This window comes from Nuphar pumila, chromosome 12 (assembly GCF_984573655.1).
Source record: "Nuphar pumila chromosome 12, dmNupPumi1.hap1.1, whole genome shotgun sequence".
Lineage (NCBI taxonomy): Eukaryota > Viridiplantae > Streptophyta > Magnoliopsida > Nymphaeales > Nymphaeaceae > Nuphar > Nuphar pumila.
Genome location: NC_143260.1, coordinates 81,161,607 through 81,183,648, shown reverse-complemented (window position 1 = coordinate 81,183,648; position 22,042 = coordinate 81,161,607). Strand labels below are relative to the sequence as shown.

Here is a 22,042-nt window from a genome sequence, read left to right as displayed (position 1 = left end):
ATGTTTCTTGAGATTAATAACGTTCTTGTAGTCTCTATTATGTGCCTATGTTTTCTTTCCGCAAGTCCGTTTTGTTGCGGAGTGTTGGGGCAAGAACGTTGGTGGAAAATTCCATTTTCTTTCAAATAGTTTTGAAAATCATTGGACATATATTCGCCTCCCGAATCGGATCTAAGAATAGATAGATTTCCCAAAAATTGGTTTTTGACCATTGCATGAAATTCTTTAAAGAAAGAGAAAACTTCGGATTTGCGACTTAGGAAGTAAATCCACGTGAATCGAGTAAAATCATCAATAAATACTACATAATATGAAAAACCTCCTTTAGACAAAATAGGGGAAGGTCCCCATACATCGGAATGAATAAGTTCAAATGGCCGAGTGGTAAAGTAACTTCTTTGTGGAAATGGAATAGCTTTAGATTTCCCAAAAATGCAATCTTTACAAGTCATGTGATTGTCTTTACAAGTATTGTTCAAAAACGGAAAAAGAGACATTTTTACAAAATTTGGATGGCCAAGTCTCTCATGCCATATTCCAATACTTTTGTCTTTTACAAGATTGCACGATGGCTTAGATGGAAGAGTCAAAAAATCCATAAAGTAGAGGTCACCCCTTTTATGGCCTTGCCCAATCAGCTTCCCTGACTGGAGATCCTGCACGGTGCAATCCTTAGGTGAGAAAGAGACTTGGCATCCATGATCGGTGATTTGAGATACGGAAAAAAGATTTAAATTTATTTTAGGAACGATTCTTACTTTGGGAACAAAAAAGTTTTTAAAATCAAGTGATCCAATACTTTCAATTTTTAGTGATGTACCATCGGCCGTTGACACACAAGAAGATATAGGTTCGGAAAAAATATTTGAAAGAGAATTTTTATGAGATGTCATATGAAAAGAAGCACCGGAGTCTAGTATCCACATACCTGGAGGAGATGAAGAGTAGGCAATGGCGGCCCCGGATGTTGAAGGAGAAGTCTTGAGAAGATGTTGGAGAACTTCGGAGATGTGATTTAGAGTTTCTTTGATATCTCCTTCTTTGGTACTTTCTTCCTTCTTCGGAGAAGTTTCCCCAACCGCGGCAACCTTTCCTTTGAGTTTTTGACAAGCCGGTCTAATGTGACCGGGTTCATTACAATAATGGCATATTATTCCCCTTCTAGGCCCATTATTATTTTCGTTAAAATGGGGAGGTCTATACGCTTTAACATTTGATCCGAGCCTAGTAACGGCCAAAACTTCATCACTCTTGATGCTTAAGCCAAGTCGAGTTTCTTCTTGACATATCTCGGCGAGGGCATCTTCAGTAGGTAAGGCTTTGCTTCTATGAAGAAGAGATGCCCTTACTTGTTCAAACTCCGGGCGAAGACCATGAAGAAATTGAAAGAAATGTTCTTTTTCAATTTGTTCCCTCCTTAATTCAATATCTTCCGGAGCCACCCACTTAGTGTCAAGAAGAGCAAGTTCATCCCAAAGGGAAGTTAAAGAGCTAAAATAGTCCCGGACACTCATGTCCATTTGTTTGGTGGAATGGATTTTTCTTGACAAAAAAATTGTCGAGCAAGATCCTTTTGGGTATACATACCCTTAAAGAAAAACCAAGCCTCATTGGCCCTTCTAAATTTGGCTATATTAGCACAATTTTTAAGGTCAACATTGTTCATAAACCATGCCAAGATTTTGGCATGGTTACTTTCCCAATCCTCAATTTTGGATTGATGATCATTAATAGCTTTGATGCGCTCATCGCCATCTAAAGCCTTTTCAACTTCATTTTCGATCTTGGTGAGAACAAGAGAGGGTTCGGGAGTAGTTCCCATAACAAAACCACAAAGTTTCTTACCTCTAAGATGATTTTCCATAGCGGAGGCCCACATGAGATAGTTGGACCCATTTAGCTTAAAAGAAAGCTCCACTTTAGAGTCACGTTCCATCGGCACCAACAAGTCCTTCCTTTCTTCAAAAAAGAATGAGTCACACGTTGCAAAGAAAAGGCCAATCACCAACCGAGCTCTGATACCATGTAATGAAAAGAGGCGGAAGCACCAATAGAGCAAGTGTCACTCTTTAAGAGTGACCACTAGAGCCAAGAACACAAACACCGAATGTGCACACACAAAAACTCTCAAATATGGAAATGACTTAAAGTCATAAGTTGGATATTATTGAAGAAAGGAAGAGAGGGGTATAAAACCCATACATAAGAAGGAGAACAACTCCTCTATTTATAGAGGAGGGAGGCACTAAAGAAGAGACTACAAGGGGGCTCCCTTGTAGTCGTTGGGAGCTCCAACGGTCAGAAATCTGACCGTTGGGGCCCCAACGACTACAAGAGTGGGGCCCCTTGTGGTCATCCTAAAGAAAGAAAATAAAAAAACAAAAAAGGAAAAAGTAAAAAAGGAAAAAAGAAAAGATAAAAAAGAAAAATAAAAAAGTACATTGACTGAATTACAAGAATACCCCTATCGGGTATTTCAATAGAATAGAATATGTATATATATACATATATGTATATATATACTTATATATATACGGATGTATATATATATATAAGTATATGTATATATATATATATATATATATATATATATATTTTAACATAGATATCATCTCATCTTTATTGACAATTACTCTCGCTATACTTGGATATTCTTTATGAAGCATAAGTCTGAAACTTTTCACATATTTCGCAACTTTTATGCCTTTGTTCAAAACCACTTCTCTACCAATATTTTGCATCTTCATTGTGATGGAGGTGGTGAGTATACATTGAAGGATTTTATTTATTTTCTCCAAAGTAATGGAATAAAGCGTAGAGTGTCTTGCCCACATACACCACAATAGAATGGGATTGCTGAGAGAAAGCATAAGCATATTATTGAAACAGCCATGAGCATGATGCATGACAGTAATCTCTCCATTAGTCTGTGGACAGAAGCATTCCATTCAGCAATCTATATTATAAATTGTTTGCCCATGACAGTTTTACAGAATAGTTCATATATCTTTCTCTTTTCGGCATTCAGCCTGATTATAATGCTCTGCATGTTTTTGGATGTACTTGCTATGTTCATATTGATGATCCTCTCAGAAATAAATTTCAACCAAAGGCTTTCAAGTGTAGATTCGTGGGATACGCAGATGATTACAAAGGGTATCGGTGCTATGACCCTACGACTAGGCGTATCAAAATTTCCAAGAATGTTGTGTTCGATGAGAATGATTTTGGAGATATATTGTTTAATACCTGCCAAATAATTCTCAGAGAAGAAGTTTATCATCCATGGCTGAATGCATAATTATTTGCAAGTGTTTATGGTGACTGCTCACCTCAGTGTACTCAAGAGATACAGTCGGCCGACCAGGATGACATCGACTCAGACCAAGCGTGCTTACCTCAATTAGGTGATTAGGCAGATGAGGCTTCATATGCTGAAGAATGTGTAGACTCACAATCTCACCCTATTGATAAATTTAAAGGTAATGTCTACATGCAAAGAGAAAAAGGTAATCCTCATGTTCCTCACATAGAACCAAATACCTATGTGCATGTTGAAAACGTGAGGAGTTCAAATAGAATTAGACATCCTATTGACAGGTGGGTCAGCTACAATAATTTTTCTATGGATCTTCAACTCTTTTTATCTCATATTGATAAGCATGATGAACCCGTGGGATTTCATCACGCCGTGAAATCAAACAAATGGATTGAGGCCATGAATGAAGAAGTGGAAACGCTTCATGAATGTCAGACATGGAAAATCGTTCCCAGACCTCCTAACAAAAATATTGTTGATTCCAAGTGGGTTTACAAAATTAAGTACAAACCCGATGGCACCATAGAACGATATAAATCCAGGCTTGTTGCGAAGGGGTTTACACAAGAATAAGGCCAAGATTATGATGAAACTTTTAGTCCCGTAGTCAAAATGGGAACAATAAGAATTATAGTCTTTAGCGGTCCAGCATAAATGGACATTGAGTCAGCTGGATGTCAAAAACGCATTTCTTCATGGAGACTTGAAGGAAGAAGTTTACATGGAGCAGCCTCCTGGATATGCTGAGGGAGACCCAAGCACATATGTATGCAGGTTAAACAGAGCCATTTATGGCTTGAAGCAAGCCTCACGCTCGTGGTTTGAAAGTTTCTCCCTGAAAATACAGAAACATGGGTTCTCTCGATCCTTCTTGGACCACTCATTATTCATTGTCAAGGACAAAGGTATCACCGCCCTGTTGTCGATATATGTTGATGATATCATTGTTACAGGGAACTCAATGAGCCACATTGAGGAAATAAAAGGACTCTTAAGTCAAAGATTTAAGATGAAAGACTTAGGAGATTTGCGATATTTCCTTGGAGTTGAGGTAGACAGGAAGCATGATTGTTTAACATTGACACAACATAAATACACATTGGATTTGTTGAAGAAATTTGGCATGCAAGATTTTAAGCCTTTGCCTACACCAAGTGTCTTGCATCAAAAGCTCAGCTCCCAGGATGGAGATTTGTACCCAGATCCTACAAGATATCGAAGTGTAGTCGATATACTCCAATATCTTACTTTTATTCGCCCTGATATTGTTTACTCAGTCAATCAAGTGTCGTAGTTTATGCATGAGCCGCAAACGGGACATATGGATGCAGTCAAGAGAGTGTTGAGGTATTTAAAAGGTACGGTTGGAGATGGGCTGGTATATAAGAAAAGTTGGAAAAGAGAAGACATGCATGATGTCATGGTCTACAGTGATGCCGACTGGAGAGGAGATCCTAATGAAAGGAGGTCAGTTTCTAGGTATTGTATCTTTCTTGGGGAAAACGTAGTATCCTGAAGCAGTCGAAAACAAAAAGCAATAGCTAGATCAAGTACTGAAGCTGAAATACCGATCAATGGCTGTTGCAAGTGCTGAAGCTACTTGAACAAGGCATTTGTTGAATGAATTAGAAGAACGGATCTCAAAATTTATCCTATTGTGTGATAACCAAAGTGCCATCAAAATATAATTTAATCCTACTTATCACAGTAAGACAAAACATATTGAGATAGATCAGCACTTCATTCGACAAAAGGTTGAAGACAAAGGGATTGAGCCTCACTTCATCTCTACGGAAGACCAGGTGGCAACTTTATTTACAAAGGGATTAACAAAAAATAGATTCTGGTTCTTGAAGAACAAGTTGTCCATGGTACAATACCACACACAACTTGAGGGAGGCTATTAAGTGTCGTAAAATAGGTTGGACCTGTTTGGGTCTGATCCAGACCCGAACTGGGTTTTGTGTGTTTGACGTGCTTGCAGTGTCATTTTTGTAATATTGTGTTTACTACCAAAATTGTTTTGTAACTTGTGTTGTCTATAAATATCAACTATTAGGTCACGTATACAACAACAACAACAACGCCTTCATCCCAAACAATTGGGGTCGGCGATATGAACCAAAAAGAAAATCATTTTGGGTCTTCCACATGAATCCTTCTCCTCCACTCATTTCTATCCAATGTCATGTCCTCGGTGAGGTTCAAAGCATTTATATCCTTTCTTATCATCTCCATCCAAGTCTTCTTAGGCATACCCCGACCTCTTTTAGCTAATATATTTTCTCATTTCTCCATCCTTCTAACTGAAGCATCATTAGGCCTTCGCTGAATATGCCCAAACCATCGTAAATGATTCTCACTCATCTTATTTTCAATGGACGCAACGCCTACCTTCTTACGTATTTCCTCGTTCTGAATCTTATCTTTTAGTGTCTTTCCACACATCCATTGAAGCATACGCATCTCAGTTACACTTATTTTTTGAAAATGATGTCTCTGGGCAGCCCAACATTTCGTACCATATAGTAAAGTGGGTCTATTAGGTCACATATGATTATGAAAAATACGTGAACCTATTGCTGCTCATAACACCCTATTGTCTTCCTCTTCTTCCACCTTCTTTTCTTCTTTTTGCTCCTATTGCAGATCGGCTCTGGTGGAGACTCAAGATCTAACACTCTTTTCCTCTTCCACTACAAGATTTGAGTTAAATATCGATTCTGACTACGAAGAGCACATCAGAGATTATTCTTCTAACCAGTGTCATAAGTATTGCAACATATGCTACGATACAGTATATATCCTAACTTTGGGAGAAATCAACATGATATACACCCATATTTCAATACAAGTTTGCATTATACCTGTATCAGATGCATCGTACGATACATTCATGTATCATACAACACACTCTTATATAGGGCGTATCTTACGATTATATAATTAATGCAATTTAAGTTGCACTAATTTCATTTTTTTTATCTTTTGAAAACGTATAAGGCCACTTAGCAGTTCATGCTCATTCCAAAAGAGCTTGAGAGCTATGTCACGGGGACTCTTTAACTAGGTGTTGCACCCACGTCACACCCGCACCCGATGCGGTCAACCTGACCCTGGGTGCACTCAACACACCCAAGGTCATTTATGTCCAATTTTTGGACTTTATATATATATATATATATATATATATATATATATATATATATATATATATATATTACTTTTGCCGCATCCCCGCACCCAAGTTTTTTGAAAGTGCCGCACCCCCGCACCCGCACCCATGTGACACAGCTTGAGAGTGATCTGGGGTTGGTTTGTTGCAAGAAGAAGATAATGATGATAATCATGATTGACATTATCTAGTTTGTTTTTATTTGAATTTTGAAAATACTTGATCATGTAAAAATTTTAAGTAATAAAAAAACACTGTCACTTTGTTTTTTGTTTATGTAAACATGCACTATTATGAATCTTGTGACTTGTTAGCTTAGTTTTGTTGTTTAATTAATATGCATATTATTTCATACTTTGCATTTTCTTTGTGAGATATGCAGGACATTCGCAGCATATTATGTTGATTATTGAATGTTCAATGTTTTATGCAGCTCATAATTGTTTGATATGTGATATGATGGTTTTATTTATCATTATTTCTTGGGTTATGATTCTTTTACAATTCGAATTTTTTTGGTTTTTCACTTTTGGGTTGTTTTTACTAAAAGTATGTCTTTTACAATATGATCCAATATGATACATATCTTATTTTGGGCCTAGCCTATACACATTACAATCTATGTCACATGGGTGCGGGTGCGACACGGGTTCGGCGCAATTTTAAAAATTTTGGACACGGGGACTCAGCTATATATATATATATATATATATATTATTTATTTTAAAAACAAGTGCATGACTGTGCACAGCACAACTGTGACTGTGCACAGTCACTGTGCATTGTGCACAGCAGTCTCTTTATATATATATATATAAGCATTTCTTTTAGTTTTTCACCCTAAAATAGACTAATATAGACTCGGTCAACATTGACCGAGTCCAAAACGAGGACGGACTCGACCTCGATTCGTTGACCGAGTCTGACTCGTCGTTGACCGAGTCCGGGCCGTGTCCTACGCCGCACCCGTGTCGGGGCGTGTCGACTCGGGTGCGGCGCCTCCCTAGCCGAGTCCGTGTGACTTAGGTTACAATACATGTTTTACAACCTTGGTTCTACTATCAACTTTTCTGTTATGGCACTTCACTGATGAGAACTTGCCAAGGCATAGTAAGAAACAACAAAAAATAGCTCATTCTATTGAAGTGGAATATCATGAGATTGATCAAATAACTGCTAAAACAATTTGGCTTCACTAGTTACTTGAAGCCATGGGGAAGGTGGTATCTCGACCAACTCTTTTATGTCGTGATGATCAAAATGCCATTCATATTGCTAACAATTTTGGATTTTAATGAGCAAACCAAGCATGTTTAGATTAATTACCACTACTGCATATAGGAATAGCTTGCCAGAGGCATTTATTTACCCACCGGCACAAAATCTACACTTCATTGCTAAAGCTTACTCATCTTCCCGTTTTCAAGCTCTTTCCAAACTCTTGATGGTCAAGCTTGTCCCCAATCTAGTGTTATACTTGTACTACATATATGTACAATATAGGGACACCCTCTATTTTTGTGTACAGTATAACAATATAGTATTTATAGTCCAGCAACATATATGACATGCAACACATGCTTTTGCCCTTCTTTTTTTCTAGGGCTCTTATAAAAGCTTACTAGTCGTTTATCCACTACTTCAGGTCCTGTTTCATTTATTGTTAATTAATTATTCATGTATGATTGACTATCACAGTAATAGAGAAGAATCTTCCTTCCAAACACCTTGCCCTCTTGAACTCAACTTAACAAGAGCAGACGCTATCACCAGCACAAACATAGCACACTAAAAGACCGATCATGATTGAAAGTTGAAACTATCTAGACTGGCTTGCCATTTCTTGCATGACTAAATATTCTCATTCATTAATATCATGCTTCATAATCTGTTAAAGCCTGTCCTGCTGAGTGCTGACAACTTGTAACCATCTAAATATTTCTAAGAATTTTTTTTGGAAACATTGAAAGAACAAATAAACATTTAAAATAACATCGAAAAGAAATATTTTTGCAGCACTATAAAACAATTTCCAAGTTTCTTACATGAGAACGATTGGAATAGCACAAGACATGATTATATCAAAATCATGAATGGACCCAAAGAAAATGCAGTAAAATAAAAAAAACACCAATGAAACATAACAGCTTTTATATAAAAGAAAATGTGTTTCACAGAGCTGTAACTGTACCAAACAGAACATGACTTATATAAAAGGAAGTGTGTTTCACAGAGCTGTAACTGTACCTGCATGAAAAAGATCTTTAAGGACTCTGTCAAGAACTGTTGGCGGAGGTACCATGGATGAAGAAGGCTTTATATTATCAGAATTTTGGTTGTCAACTGAGCACATCAAACAGTATATACAATAAAATCAAAAGAGTAATTATTAGAACAGACTTGGTCTGATGGAGCAATGGTAAATGTTGAGGGTCAGATAGAATTCCCATCAAGTTGAACAAAACATTCATGGAAACAAGTTGGATTCTGCCACTGATACCAGATGTCTGTCAAGTATAAAGAGATCCAAACCTGAGATGAAATCTTCAATGAATTTCGCTTTGAAGGATGTGTTCCATGCATTGACTAATAGATGCAACTGAGATGCAAAGCCAACCATATCAATCTTTGGATTTGGACCATTATTCCTGGCAGAAATCTATAATTAACTATTAGAATCAACAAAACTTGGTCAACATCATTACTTATCACGAGCATTAACCAATTGGAAACTATCACAGGCAATGTTATAAGTATTGTAGGATATGGTACGATATGTATTGTTAATATGGGGTGTTCCGATATGATACAAATCCATATCTTATGATACGCCCTTGTATCTTATGATACACTACGATATGGGGTGTATCTTAAGATACGCTTTAAATGCACTTATTTCAAAAAAAAATTTGAAAACATATAAGGCTCCTTGGGGCTAGTTCATATTCATCCCTAAAGAGCTTAAGATTGATTTAGAGAGATTTTTTCCAAAAAAAAAAAAGATGATGTTGATGATACTCAATGATTGACGTTATCTAATTAACTTTTGTTTGAAATTTAAAAAAAAAATAGTAATGTAAATTTTTTAAGCATTAAAAAAACACTTTTTTTTATTTATGTGAACACATTATTATGAATCTTGTGACTTATTAGCTTAGATTTGTTATTTAATATGCATATTATTTCATAGTTTGCATTTTTCTTGTGAGATTGCCATTTATAGCATATTATCTTGATTATTTAAGGTTCAATGTCTTATGCATGCCATTCATAGCACATAATTGTTTTGATATGTAATATTATAGTTTTATTTTATGCAACTCATCATTGTTTGATGATGTCTTATGCAGCTCATAGAGACATAAATGATTCAAATGTGATTATATGGTTGTATTTTGTGAAATTAATCATTGTTTTATGTGTTATGATTTTTTAGAATTTTTTCAAGTTTTTTCTGATTTTTCTTGATTTTTTTGAAATTTTTGAATTTTTTTTATTAAATCTTTATGATTTTTTATGATACCTATCTAACTTTGGGCCCAACCGATACGGGTTACGATACGATACTTACAACATTGGTCACAGGAGATATATTAAATAATTAACAGGAAATTATCAAAGAATCTGTTAGACACCAATGAAATATAACTGCTCTCGGTTGACTGAGTCTATGCTCAACTGAACCCAAAAAGAAGATAATTTGACAAACTCTAAGGATCATCAGTAAAACTAAAATAGGATGTCCCATAGAGGTTACTCCAAATAGGATGTCCCATAAAGGTTACTCCAACCTCCATCATTGCACCTCTGAGTCGCCATTTCCTCTCTCTTTCGCTGGCAGACTATTCTCTATATCATGAACTATGCTAAGGATCCTCATTTGAAGAACTAAAAAAATGGCATATTTGTTCACGTTTACCAATTTAACAGTTGACAAAAAACATGCATGTTTTCATGTACCTCTGTGTGCACATATTGGTCACAAATATCCCCAGTACTTTTAAATGTCCACATCAATACATTGAGACACTAACAAAATTGTCAATTTCTTTCTTAATTCCTTTTTTTTATCAATTTTCATGTTTTCTGTTGTATCCTTTTCCTTTCATTTCACCTATTGTATTTCCTTTTCTAAAATTTGCTCAAATTTGATTAGTTTTGAACTCATAAGAAATCTGCATTGCATATACTAATGGTATCAGCAGATTGAAGTTACATGTGCCATTCTAGCGAAACAGCAAGAGAAAGATGGATAACAACATCAAGAAAGGAAAACATAGGAACATGGTAAAATCTTACAGGTGTGTTGGCACTATAGGCATGAGAGACCAATGGTCAGCTTCATTTGTTGAAGTGTTCTCAAATTCAGCCATTTCTGAAGAACTCTCAATGACCTTTTTTGACCATGTAGTGATCAACTCAAAACCTATACAAGTACAAAGAGAAGTTATGTATACAAATGATTAGAAGAATAAACACAAAGGGAATCAGATCAAAAAGAGCAGGTCCATTAATTGATGAAGACAATCTTCATCATGGACAAATCAAGAAGCAAATATCCAATATGATACAAAATTTAAAATTGCAAACACCTCTAGGACATCAAAGCATGATGAAAAAAATACTCTTTCCTTTAGTATTTTCCATTTCTTTGGACTGTAAGTACAAAAACCTGAATTTCCAGATAATGATATTTTTGTCTTAAGTTTTCAAATGTGAGCTGAAACAAAAAGGTAGCATATAATCACATGAAATTGTTCTTTGTTTCTTGCTATTGCACATGTCATAACTGTTCATGCCATGTTCTGAATAAACTATAGGACTATGACAATGGAACCATTAGGATGCACAAAATACACAGCATTTGGACAGTTAGGATAAAACAAGGTTCACTAACAAATAGCTACTAAGGCCCTGTTTGGAAACTAGTAGCTGGGATGGGAAGTGACATTTCAGGAAGTGGCAGCTGCAAAATCTTGGATTTGGCAGCTACCACCTCCTAGAGGTGGTAGCTGTCAATTCAATGCTTTAGTGTAAATACAATGCCACTTCCCATCCCAAATGCATTAACTCCCATCCCAGCTACCAGTTTCCAAACAGCCACCAGGTGGTAGTTTGACCAACTTTTTGCCAAATGCATTAACTCATATTCCAGTTCCAAGATTCCAAACAGGCCCTAAAAGAACCTTAGATGAAAAACAACAATCTGGCAAACTCTTCTAATAAGCAGAACATAATTAGTGACATTTTTTACCATGAAATATTGCACAATGCATGATCTGAAAAAGGATCCTTTAGCCAAAGAGCCAACAGTTAGCAATTTCCAGTGTATTTAGGAAAAAAATGGATACATAAATATTCCACACACCTTTTACTGGATCTTCAGCAGAGTACCATTCAGCCCACGGACAGTCATCATCCCACAGTGTCTTGACACAGACAATGTTGTCAGAATTTCCATTAGATTCAGAAGCTTCACCTTCAACCGCATGTACATCTTCATTATCATCGTCATATGGGGGTGTTCTATAGGTCAGCCTCATTGTAAAATGAACTCCAATTTGATGCATTGCATAGTCTGTTCTGGCAAAGGCCTTCCACATCATAGATTTTAGTTATTATGTTGATCACTCAAGAATTTAGCACAGGACATTATGGAGATCACTAAAAAGCTACAAGAACATAGAGATTTATTTAGTTTCCATATACCAATTAATGGATAAAGTGCAACTACCATAATAATTTGGAGGACAGAATTATGCAATAAATAAAACCAGTACAAGCAACTGATTTGTCGCCAACAAGAAACATGACTACTTATCTTCAAAGGAATTGGAATTTTTTCACAGAAATCTGAGGTAAAATTTAAGAAGATTCAAAGAGGTCCTTCGAAAGAAACCGATCCTCATGTAATGCCTTCAAATAGAACCATGACAGGAGAAGAATTTGACAAACCAATTCAACTAAAATTTTAGAGCATCTCTATAGCCAAGAAGAGAATGTGTTTACACATTACCAAATGTTTAACTAATAAGCGAAGAAAATGGCAAATGCTGCACTTTGCATTAGCAATTTCCAGAGCTTTTGCTATGGTCTCAAGAAACTTTCAAACATCAGAGCAAAGGATGGCTGCAATAGGGTCAATGTGGACTCGGCTCAGACCAATTCCACAAGCACACGTTGGGCTGAGGGATACCAAGGGTGGAGGATACTAGTCGATCGAGGATGCATGTGCCCAAGCCAGGGTTTTCTAATCAGTCAAGAGTTTATAATTGAGGGACATGGATGGGAACTTTGAAGGTGTGTTTGAATCCCTCGAATCCCAGACCCAAGGGATCTAGACTAGAGGTCCTCGGGTATTTGATCAGAGGATCTCTAGTCTGACATCTTTATTAAGAGATGACACCAGATGTATCTGGATATTGGATCCAGATCCAATATTCAGATCAAGCATACAGAGAACCTGACGTGCTGTGTAGTTTCCTATTTGTGTATGGTTTCTTATTTGGGTATGCCTCTTTGTGTGGTTTCCTATTTGGGTATAGTTTCCTATTTGTGTGTGCCTGTATGAAGAGGCTTGCTGTATTTGGGAAGGACTGTATAACACGTTCTATAAATAAAGATCCACAGCACACGATATCCCCATTGGGAATTGTAGGAACTGAAGGAATACAGCCACAGCAATATTGTCTCTCCTCCTCCGTAACAACTTTGGGTATCACATAGGTACCTGTTCTAACATGGTATCAGAGCAGGAGTGTGTCTGATCGCATCTATCGAGGTAAGTTCTAAGAGATCTTGGTTTTCTGTCTCCCTATTTGCCTCCTTTCAGGAATCTTTAACATCTGCCCATTGATTCTCCTCATCTTCTTCTTCCTCTTTTCTTCTTTGAAAAATCTGTTCCTAACATCTTTCCCAAGCTTGGCTGCTGTGGTTTGATTCAGCTAAAGAAAAATCCCAGCATATTGCTGGTACCAGATCTTTTTTCAAAGAAATATCACAGTACACCGTGTTGCTTTTTTTCTCCCTCTTTTCACACTTGATGTCAATCCCAAAACCTTCTTTTTCTTCTTTCTTTCTTTCTTTCTTTCTTTCTTGATCTTAACATCAAATATCCATTTGCTTTTATCCTGTTGAAATCTGAAATCTGAAAATCTATATTAAGACTTCTTTATCTGCACACTCAACTTTGCGGAAATTTTCTTTGTTATTTCTCTACATCACGCCATCTATTTTGATAGCATATCAAAATATTGTTTTAGGTCAGAAACTTCAGATTTCTGATCAGTTCTATTTTCGTGCTTAATTGCTGTGGTATATCGACCAAAAAAAATGCTTGTGTTCTTGATATTGAAGTGATAGGCTGAATATTCCAGTCTCCACCATTATTTCTGTTATTCTTTGTTAATATATTGTACCTGTTAAGATAAATGTTCTTAAAATGTATATACACATAATATGTATATGTACAATATATATATATGTATCTATATGTATACATGCTTAAGTATGCATACATATTTGTATGTGTATACATATGTGTACATATATGTATACATATATATTATATATGTAAATATTGTAACTATTATTTTTCTTTTTTCTTTTTTCTTTTTTCTTTCTTCTTTTTCTTTTTAGTTAGGTTTTTTTTGGACTAATGAACATAGAGCTGACTAGTCAAATATAGCTGTTAGAGCAATCCAACAGCTCTATTTATAGTTGTTGGACTGTTCCATCAGCTCTATTTGGGACTACCTCTTATGTATATATATGGGGTGTGTGTCATTAAATGAGGTTGAGAGAGTGATAGGTAGTTCTAGGTGTTTTGAGTGTACTTTGTAGTGAGGTTTCCATGTATTTATTTGTTATTTTTATGTATTTTATTGTTCATTATGAATGAAATCGTTTATTTACAAAACTTATATTAGTTTGTATCTTGTTAGTATTCAAATGCATTTCGATTTGGAATGTCTTGGGTTTTGCGCCACTTCGTGACAATACCTAATATATATATATATATATATATATATATATATATATATATATATATATATATATATATATATATATATATATATATATATATATTGAAATACCCATCAGGGGTATTTCAGTTATTTCCTTTTGTAGTAGGGATCAGCCCACTAGGAGCTGATTTGTAATACCTTTATTTTTATTTGTTACTTTCATTATTTTTTGTATCATGCAACTGATTGGGACAGCCCAATTAGTCGTTAGGCTAGACCCAACGGTCATATTTATGACCGTTGGGGGCTATCCCAACTACTAGTTAGGTTGCCCACTTTGCCCTTTGTTGTGCTTATAAATAGAGATCTTCCCTGTTGTATTTCTAAATGCTTTTTTAAGCAATTATCAATGAAAGATCCCTTATATTTTTACTTGTGACTCTTTGTGAGTTGGTGTGTATCTCCATTGTGAGAGTTCTTTTGGTCCAAAAGGGCTTGTTTGATGGTGTGTCCCACACGTCGCGCGGGATGAAAAAGTCAATCGGCACATGTTTTGTAACAAACATTGGATGTGGCAAACGCACGGAATACCGTCCGCCGCATCCATAATACAACCTTTACACCGTTCTACCCCCCCCCCCCCCTCCCTTGTTACGAAAAGAACAGGGACAGGAGGGAACAAAAAAGAAAAACAAAATTTGTTGGGTTGTTTACCCCCACTCTCTCACCCCCGACCCCGGAGCTTGTCGGTGCCTCCGACGAACATCTCTCTCCGGGGAGCCGAATCCTATGTTCCTCTTGTTTCTTCGACAAGCCCATGCCCAAAGCTGACGTTTCAAAGAGAGAGAGAGAGCCTCCTCATTTTCTTCCTCTCTCATTCTCTCTGCTGCCTCCTCTCCATCATCACTGAATTCTGATCCTATCAATGTGTTGCTTATGTCTGATTCGGAGTAAGGATCTTCTCTTCTCTTCTCTCTCTATTCTCTTTTACAATTTTTTGTTTCGTTTGTTGGGATATGTAACTGGGAATCTTCAATCAACTTGATTTTTTTCCTTTTGTAGATTTTTGGGTTTCTTGGTGTCAAGCAACGAAGTTTTTTGAGCTCAGAAATGGAGAAATGAAATGATTTTTTAGGGCTTTGTCATGCGATTTTTTAGGTTTATTCACTTTTTAGCTCGTTTTGATGAGATGTAAAACAAGAGGGGAACTCAACGTGCATGGTTTAATTCCTAGGGTTTTTTGTTGATTCTTTTGAACTCTTTGTGGAGGTTGGTAACTTTCTGTGCATCTTCGAGTTGAGTGATGCTTTCTTTATGGGAAATTTTTTTTTAGCATTTTTATTTTAATTGTCTTTTTTGCAATTTTTTAACATTTGTATATCAAAAATATGGTTTGCGTATTTATTTTACATAAGTTTTTTTTCGTATTTGGATCCAATTCGAAATTCATATCCAAGGTTAAAATCCATAATAAACTTGTTAAAACATGGAGAATGGTAGGCAGATTGGTTAGTACGATCCAAAACAAAGTAATCTGACGCTTTATGCATGTAGTCCAAGCTGCCCGCATATCGTAATCAAACAACGGACATTTAGAACATAGCTTTCGTGTACGATCAAAACAAACATTGGACTTGGTACAATGTTACAAAACAGACAGAACTTGTGTTCTATTTGTTTTGTTCTTTTGTTTCGTCCAATCTTGGACAAACCATCAAACTGTTAAAATATATATTTGTATATATATAATCCATTTTTGTGCTAGTTTGCCCGATAGGGGTATTTTCATCTTTTCACATGTACTCATAGTTGTTTTCTAGAAACAACTATTTTTTCTAATTTAGTTTTTATATTTCTTTTAAATGTACTTTTTCCTTTTTTTTCTTTTTTTTCTTTTTTTTCTTTTTTTTCTTTTTTTTAAATACCATTTGGGGCTCCACTCATGGAGTCGTTGGGAGCTCCCCAACAACTCTATGAGTGGGGCCCCCAATGGCCTCACCTCAACTCATTATTTGTGTATAAATAGGAGATGTTCCCCTTTGTTCTTCTTATGTATTCTAAGCCTCCTTTAATAAGATTTTTATTCTTTACTTGTTGGCATTGCCTTTTGTATTGTCCCATCGTGGACTTCTTGCTAGTGTGCTCATTGTGTTTTTGTAATTGTCCACTATTGGACTTGGTTGATGCTTTTGCATCTTTGGCTTGTAATTCTGCCTACTTCATTATATGGTATCAAAGCAAGGTTGTGCTATTTGTCTTTTGAAAGGTGATCATTGAAAGATCGTGATTCAGGAATCAAAGCACTTGCCGCAATTTAAGTGGAGGATTTCTTTCATACTCTTTGTCCTTATTCTCTCTAAGTCACAATGGAGAATGAGCAAAAGATTGATCTCTCCTTCAAGTTGAATGATACCAACTACATGATGTGGGCATCCGATATGGAAAATAATCTCAAAGGCAAGAAGCTTTGAGGATACATTATGACCTCTATTTCGGAACCTCAACTCAAACTCACCAAGATGGAAGGAGGACAAGAAAAGGCTCTAGAAGGAAATGATCTCATAAAAACTATTGAGGATCACCAATCCAAAAGAGAAAATTGGGAAAGTAAACACGTCAAAATCCTCACATAGTTTATGAACAATGTTGAGCTCAAGATATGTGCCAACATAACTAAATTTCACAAGGCGAACGAGGCATGGTTTTTCATGAAAGGTATGTGTACACAAAAAGATCTTACAAGACAATTCTTTCTCTAAAAAAAATATGTACCATTAAACAAGGGGACATGTGTGTCTGTGATTACTTTAGCACTCTTAATCCCTTATAGGATGAACTATCTCTTCTTGAACCCAAGTGGGTCGCTAGTGATGATGTTGAACTAAGAAGAGAGCAAATGAAAAAAGAACATTTTTTCCAATTTTTACATGGGCTTAGGCCTAAATATGAATAAGTTAGATCTTTCATCCTTTATAGATATAAGCATCTTCCTTTGGAGGATGTCGTTGCCGAAATATGCCAAGAGGAGACTCACCTTGATATGATAAAAGGAGGAGATGAAGTGTTAGCCTTGTCCAAACCTGGCAATCATGTAAAAACTTATAAGTCTCCAAACTTTGGGAGGCAAAATAGCTATAATAGAGACTAAAAGAAGGTTATTTGTCACCATTGCCATGAACCAGGTCATATACGGCCTAATTGTCCCAAGCTATATGAAAACCCAAAGAACAAAGTTGCTTCCGTTAAAGAAACCACATCAAGGAAGAAATAACCAATTAAAGGAAAATATTCTTTTTCTCTTGCTCAATTATCGGAGGCACTTCAAATGCTACTCAAATCTCCATCCACATCGGGTGCCGCAATAGTCTCATCTTCTCCTCCAGATATGTCTTCTTGGATCCTTGATTCGGGAGCCTCCTTTCATATGACACCTCTTGAGAATGGTTTATCCGACTTATGCACTAATTCAAAAACCTTATATGTTTCAATTGCCTATGAAACATCTTTTCAAATTAAAAGTGTTGGAACTTTAAATTCCTCTAAAAATGTTATTGTGCCAAAAGTAAGGGTTGTTCCACAATTAAGTTTAAATATTTTTTCCGTCTCACAAATTTTCGATCATGAATGTAGAATCTCCTTCTCAACTAAGGGTTGCTTCGTGCAGGATCTCCAGTTCGGAAAGCAGATTGAGTGATGTCATAGGAAGGGAGATCTCTACTACATGCATTATTTAAACCTTCCTCTAAACTCTTTTTGTAATTATGTCGAAGATAAAGATATTGCAACTTGACATAAAAGACTTGGGCATCCAAGCTTCTCAAGGATGTATCTGCTTTCCTTTGGAAAAAAATTTGCAATGAAAAAAATTTAGTTTGCAAAGATTGTATCTTTGAAAAGATAAAATTCACACCCTTTCTGAATAGAACATTTATCTCTAAGAGACCTTTTGAATTAGTGCATTCAGATGTTTGGGGACCTTCTCCCGTCATATCAAAAGGAGGATATTCATATTATGTTACATTTATTGATGACTTGACTAGATATGTATGGATATACTTTCTTAATTTCAAATCTGATGTTTTATCCTTTTTTAAAAATATTTCATATGATTGTCAAAAATCAATTTAAAAGCAACATCTCTATTCTTATATTCGATTCGGGTGGTAAATACTTATCAAATGAATTTCAAAATTATTTAGAACTAAACAGAATTTGTCACCAAAAATCATGTCCTAGAACTCCCAACAAAATGGATTAACCAAAAGAAAACATAGACACATTTTAGAAACCACTAGGACACTACTTATTTCTAAAGACATTCCAAAAAGTTTTGGGGCCGAGACCGCTCTAACATCAACTTATTTGATAAATAAAATGGTTGCATCATCCTTGCAAAACATATCTCCTTATAAAAAATTATTTGAAAGAACACCATGTAACAACCTCAACTCATACCCTTTGAAAAATGCAGAATTTTTTTTAAAATCTTTGCGGAAACATTCCCAGAGACCTGGGGCCTTTACAGTTTCACTCACCATTGGATAACTCAACCAACCACAAGGGATCTTACATTTATCATCCATACCAAACCAAAACCAAACTTTTATTGAATAATTAATGATAGTGTCGAGACAATTGCATAAGGAATTTCAGAGTGCATAAACAATTGAATGTAAAGGAAAAGTAAAGAAAAGCAAAACCACGTTGTCCATCTGTGAAGCGGTCTAGCAAATGTGCATCACTCATAGCTCTCCCAGAAGCGAGTCATTTCACTAATCATCTGCGGCTGCGAAAAATCACAAAAATAGGGTGTCAGAAATTCGAGGAATTCTGCGTACGAATCCTTCTAATGAATTAAATGAGCATAAAGAACACAGATAAGAATTCATGCAACAGTTTTAGAGATGCGTAATTATGACAAATTCGCAATTCGATTAAGCATTCATGCATTAGAGATAATTATTGAGCATGAGAAAACATTTAATAAATAACAAGGATCACAATTTAAGCAATACAATTATTTAAATGCATTAGGGCACAACATTAAGCATTCACCACCATTTAATAGTTAAGGGAACAGGTAAACATGCATGATCTAATGCATAGCAGGAATATGCATGGCTTCAATACAAAGTATGAGTAAATTATTACCTTTTATTAGGATTTTCTTTTCATATGCATGTCTTTATTAAATGCATACAATTTAAGTTCCGTTTTTTAATTGTCGTTGCTCGTAGATACAATAAACGGGTAAAAACCACGAGGTCAAGTTAGGTTCTCAGGGTAGCTTAGCATACAATTTGTATTTTATTACTGGGTTCCAAACTTAGCCCTCAACCGAAACAGCCTTCAGAACATTAGACCACACATCTAATGCTAGGGACACCAGGAACCACCCATCTAGAAGTGTCACTTTTCTTGATATACCAAAACATCAGCCGTGTCTACACACCACCCCCAGGCAAAGTGGCGGATTCTCCCTAAAACCGTGACCAAGAAAAAGAACCTCAATATCGGGTTCAGGAGCATAAACAACGTACATAGAGTTTTAGTATCCTCATGGTTTCTCCAAAACCACAATGTTCAAGATTCTCATACTGTAAAAGGGACATCAAGGAGACATAGATTACACTATTCTTTAATTTCTTTTATTTTGATATTAATTTGTTTTTTTTAACTTGTCACCCACTCATGCAAAATTAATAACATAAGCTCGCAATTCAACATGTGAAGCTCTTCACGGGACTCCAGCTCGTGGTAACATAGAACAGTGCAATAGAACAAAAATATCATGTTTGATTCTTGCAATGCATAGAACCACTAAAAAAAAAGCATCACATGCTCGAGGCTCACATCGCCCCGGATGATCCATCTGACTATCGATGCATTCATATCCGAGAATCACAGATATCATGCCACTATGCATCCCTTTTTAGATGTCTCTCACTACGTGTTTATTTATAACAATAAAAAGATGTGCAAGTAACAATAATATTCATAAGCATGTGTATGAGTTCACACATCTATGTTAAGTGCATGCTTTCATTCAATACATGTATTTATATCAAATGCAAGCTTTCATTCCTAAGTCATTTGAGTCAACCATGTGAACACTCATGCGATCATTTACCTCTAAAACACATATCAATTCCACGTATGCTCATACATAGAAAAACAACCTTAGATTAATACTTTGACTCAACATAAAATCTCCAGTTTAAGCATGGAACAACTTATACGATAGCAAACAGAACGAATACATGTTTAGCTAAGACATGCAGCACTCATGAACTTTTCTATCATGTTAATTTCATAGATATGCTCAACAACTTACATGAAATATGCATTTGGGTCACATTGTGATCAAACATGACAGACACATAAGCGTGGATCATTTATGCAACTAAAGAGAAATCAACATATGCGAACTATTTGAACATTTAAACATGAGTGTATATATATAAGAATATATATATATATATGTATCATAGCTAATTTTGGGAAAATGGATGACTTTAACATAAGCCTCAATTTGTACCCTTAAGATACACAAATCTAGATATTTCCAACTGTCACAATTAAACAACTAAGAGATACCTGAATAAATGTGTGAAAGGAATCAGCATAATTTGTGCAAACCTGAGCTAGTGTAATGTCTTCACATATATATATATATATATATTCGAGATGAAGAGCCTGAAATGAAATGGGGATCTTCGAAACACGAGCTTAGATTAACAAGAGCAAGTGTCAAGAATGACACTAAAGCATAACCCTTAAAAAGGGTATAACTGGAAACAAAATAAAAATAAAAATGTATTCTTTATTGATATGAAAAACCAATTGCTTAAGAAGCATTGGAGTAAAATACAAGAGGGGCTGCACCCCTTTATATACACAGCTGAAAGAGGACTCAATAGAGTTGTTGGGCACAGTCCAACAACTCTATTTAGAACTGTTGGAATGTGTCAGTCCAACAGCTCTATTAAGAGTTGTTGGACTGTGTCAGTCCAACAGCTCTATTAAGAGTTGTTGGACTGTGTCAGTCCAACAGCTCTATTGCTAGTCAAGTCTGGACAGGACTTGACTAGCAACAGTCATTCTAGTTCAAACTGAACTAGATGACATAAAGACAAAAAATAAAAATAAAGGAAAAAAATTACAGAAAAAAAATAAATGAAAAATGTATTTATATATATATATATATATAATAATATAATATTATTATATATACATATATGTACAGTTTTACATTTTAACAGAGCCTGCCCAGCCGAGCCCACTCGGATAGCTTCAAAAAAGCCTGGCTAATCGGGCCAACGGATCTGATGTCAGCTGGGCTGGCTACCCTGACAGGGCATGGCCAGGTCTGGTCAGCCCTGGCCAGTCGAGCTATTGTTGGATATTAAATTGATAAATCCAATTTTTACATAGATTTGGTCACAAATTTAGAGTTTCTTTGTAAACTTTTTTTTTGGTAGAGACCGATAAGCACACCTCTCATTTGCTTTGAGGAATGGACCTTCTATGCATGTTGTTTCAGAATGTTTGGCTCAAAATATTAACATAAGCATCTAATAT

At 35.8% G+C, this 22,042-nt stretch overlaps 1 protein-coding gene across 1 annotated transcript in view; it reads right to left on the bottom strand.

Annotated features, from left to right (window-relative positions):
* LOC149821066 (Rab3 GTPase-activating protein catalytic protein) overlaps positions 1-22,042 on the bottom strand; it is a 145,619-nt gene that overhangs the window by 61,508 nt on the left and 62,069 nt on the right. Inside the window, exons 8-11 of the mRNA XM_089981693.1 lie at positions 11,863-12,088; positions 10,794-10,920; positions 9,027-9,142; positions 8,742-8,837 (exon numbers count right to left, since the gene is read on the bottom strand). Of these exons, the coding sequence (XP_089837819.1) occupies positions 8,742-8,837; positions 9,027-9,142; positions 10,794-10,920; positions 11,863-12,088 (565 nt within the window). The remainder of the gene's footprint in view (positions 1-8,741; positions 8,838-9,026; positions 9,143-10,793; positions 10,921-11,862; positions 12,089-22,042) is intronic.